Source organism: Macadamia integrifolia, unplaced genomic scaffold, assembly GCF_013358625.1.
Source record: "Macadamia integrifolia cultivar HAES 741 unplaced genomic scaffold, SCU_Mint_v3 scaffold1681, whole genome shotgun sequence".
Lineage (NCBI taxonomy): Eukaryota > Viridiplantae > Streptophyta > Magnoliopsida > Proteales > Proteaceae > Macadamia > Macadamia integrifolia.
In genome coordinates this window covers 138,670-140,895 of record NW_024868307.1, presented here as the reverse complement: position 1 = coordinate 140,895, position 2,226 = coordinate 138,670, and the positions used below count along the sequence as shown (strand labels likewise).

Here is a 2,226-nt window from a genome sequence, read left to right as displayed (position 1 = left end):
AAATCCATCTTCCACTATCATCCATGAACTCACCCCGACTTAAGAGAGAGAGAGAGAGAGAGAGACGTCTCGCCTTCCACTCCTTCCCTTCCGTGTTCTCTGCTTTCGATTGTCACTTAACGTTATTAATGGTTGACTCCATATGTTTCTTCTTCAATGACGATTTTACCCCTTGAATTTGTTCTAGAGACGTCTCCGGATATAATTGTCATTGTCAGAATATAGAAGGATAGACAGCTGGCACATTGTTCAACAGTGTTTCCTTTTCTGTTAATAAGAATATCTTAATCCTAACCTCCTATAGGCTACCCAATCCTTCTCCTGAGCGCGCCCCCCCCCCCCACCTCTGCCCTTTTTTTCTTTTTTTAATTAAATTATTATTATGATTAGAATGTTTGGATTTGTATTATGGAAGCATTATACCTTATTATTTGGCGTTTGGCCGAGGAGTTCTCTATGGTGGGAAAAAACGCTGGAAAAAGAAGGGTTCATAATTGTGTTGTTGTGTTCTCTGCTGCTGGTTCAGCTTCTCCCGAGAACCCCGAGAGAGAAAGAGAAGGAAAAGGAGCGAAGCAGAAGAAGAAACAGAATAGGAGGAGACTCGAACCGCAGCGCACCTCGGCGCACACTAGCACCCGGTGCCCTCTCCTGTGGTCTGCGCTTCCTCTTCCTCCTCCCTCTCCCCCGTCTCCATGGATTCTCTTCCCTTTACCTTTCACCCTCCTTTCAATATTCATGTTTGCTTCGTCTGCACGGAGTCCGATTTCTGAAAGAGGAACCCATTCCTTCCTCTTTCTGGGAGACCCCAAGGCAACTCTAGCTTCCCTCTTGGTCCACCTATCTTCTAGATTTGCGGATCCCTTCGATTTCTAATCGAAGAAGAGGAGGGGCGGAGAAGATTACCAAGTTTAAGATGCTTTGGATCATGAGATTTTCCGGTTTCTTCTCCGCAGCAATGGTCATGATCGTATTATCTCCGTCCATGCAATCATTCCCGCCTGCCGAAGCCATTAGATCCTCTCATTTCGATGGATACCTTCGGTTTCCCAGCCAGATTCCTGCTGTCGATTCCTTGAACCTATTATCCTTCAGAAAAGCCTCGGCATTTCGCAATGCGGAAGAATGCGGCTCCGCCGACATCAGTATCCCCGGCGAAAAGACCGTTTGCGACCCTTCTCTCGTCCACATAGCCATCACGCTTGACGTCGAGTACCTGCGCGGCTCCATCGCTGCCGTTCATTCGGTCCTGCAGCATTCTATGTGTCCCGAGAACGTTTTCTTCCATTTCCTCGTATCGGAGACGAATCTTGAAACCCTAGTTCGTTCTGCGTTTCCGCAGTTGAAGTTTAAGGTCTATTATTTCGATCCAGAGATTGTGAAGAACCTGATCTCGACATCGGTGAGGCAAGCGCTGGAGCAGCCGCTGAATTACGCGAGGAATTACCTTGCGGACATCCTTGAGCCTTGCGTTCAGCGAGTGATATACCTGGATTCCGATCTCGTCGTGGTGGATGATGTAGCCAAGCTTTGGGCGACGGACCTTGGCTCCAGAACAGTAGGAGCGCCGGAATACTGCCATGCCAACTTCACCAAGTATTTCACGTCGAAATTTTGGTCGGAAAAGCGTTTCTCGAACGCCTTCACGGGGAGGAGGCCATGTTACTTCAACACGGGAGTGATGGTGATGGATCTGGTCAGGTGGAGAAGATTTGGGTACACGAAGAAGATCGAACGGTGGATGGAGATTCAGAAAAATGGCCGGATTTACGAACTGGGTTCATTGCCGCCGTTCCTTCTTGTCTTCGCGGGACACGTGGCGCCGATCGAACACAGGTGGAACCAGCACGGTCTTGGAGGGGATAACGTGAAAGGTAGTTGTCGCGATCTCCATCCCGGTCCGGTGAGCCTTTTGCACTGGAGCGGGAGCGGCAAACCTTGGCTCAGACTCGACTCGAACCGGCCTTGCCCCCTTGACGCGCTTTGGGCCCCATACGATCTCTACGGACCCTCGCCGTGACCTTACGTTCCAAAATTTTCCACTCAAGACGCCTCACCCACTCTCCCTTCGTACCTTCTGAGCTACGCATTTTTTTCTTTTTTTCCTTTTTTTTGTGGGGTGGGTTCTTTCTGTTTTTTGAAAACTTTTTCAGGCGATATTTGTATTCTATTCTATTATTCGTGCCTCTGAAAATAAAGAGAAAAATGATACAGGTTATTCAAATCCAA

At 48.4% G+C, this 2,226-nt stretch overlaps 1 protein-coding gene across 1 annotated transcript; it reads left to right on the top strand.

The window, feature by feature from the left end:
- Window positions 1-433: 433 nt before the first annotated feature.
- On the top strand, window positions 434-2,226 carry LOC122064547 (probable galacturonosyltransferase-like 7). The gene has a single exon (XM_042628265.1). The coding sequence runs from the start codon at window positions 914-916 to the stop codon at window positions 2,015-2,017; it is 1,104 nt and encodes a 367-aa protein (XP_042484199.1). The 5' UTR covers window positions 434-913; the 3' UTR covers window positions 2,018-2,226.

Bases quoted from the DNA above. Each gene is read 5' to 3' on its own strand.
- LOC122064547 (XM_042628265.1), top strand. From the start codon at position 914: ATGCTTTGGATCATGAGATTTTCCGGTTTCTTCTCCGCAGCAATGGTC.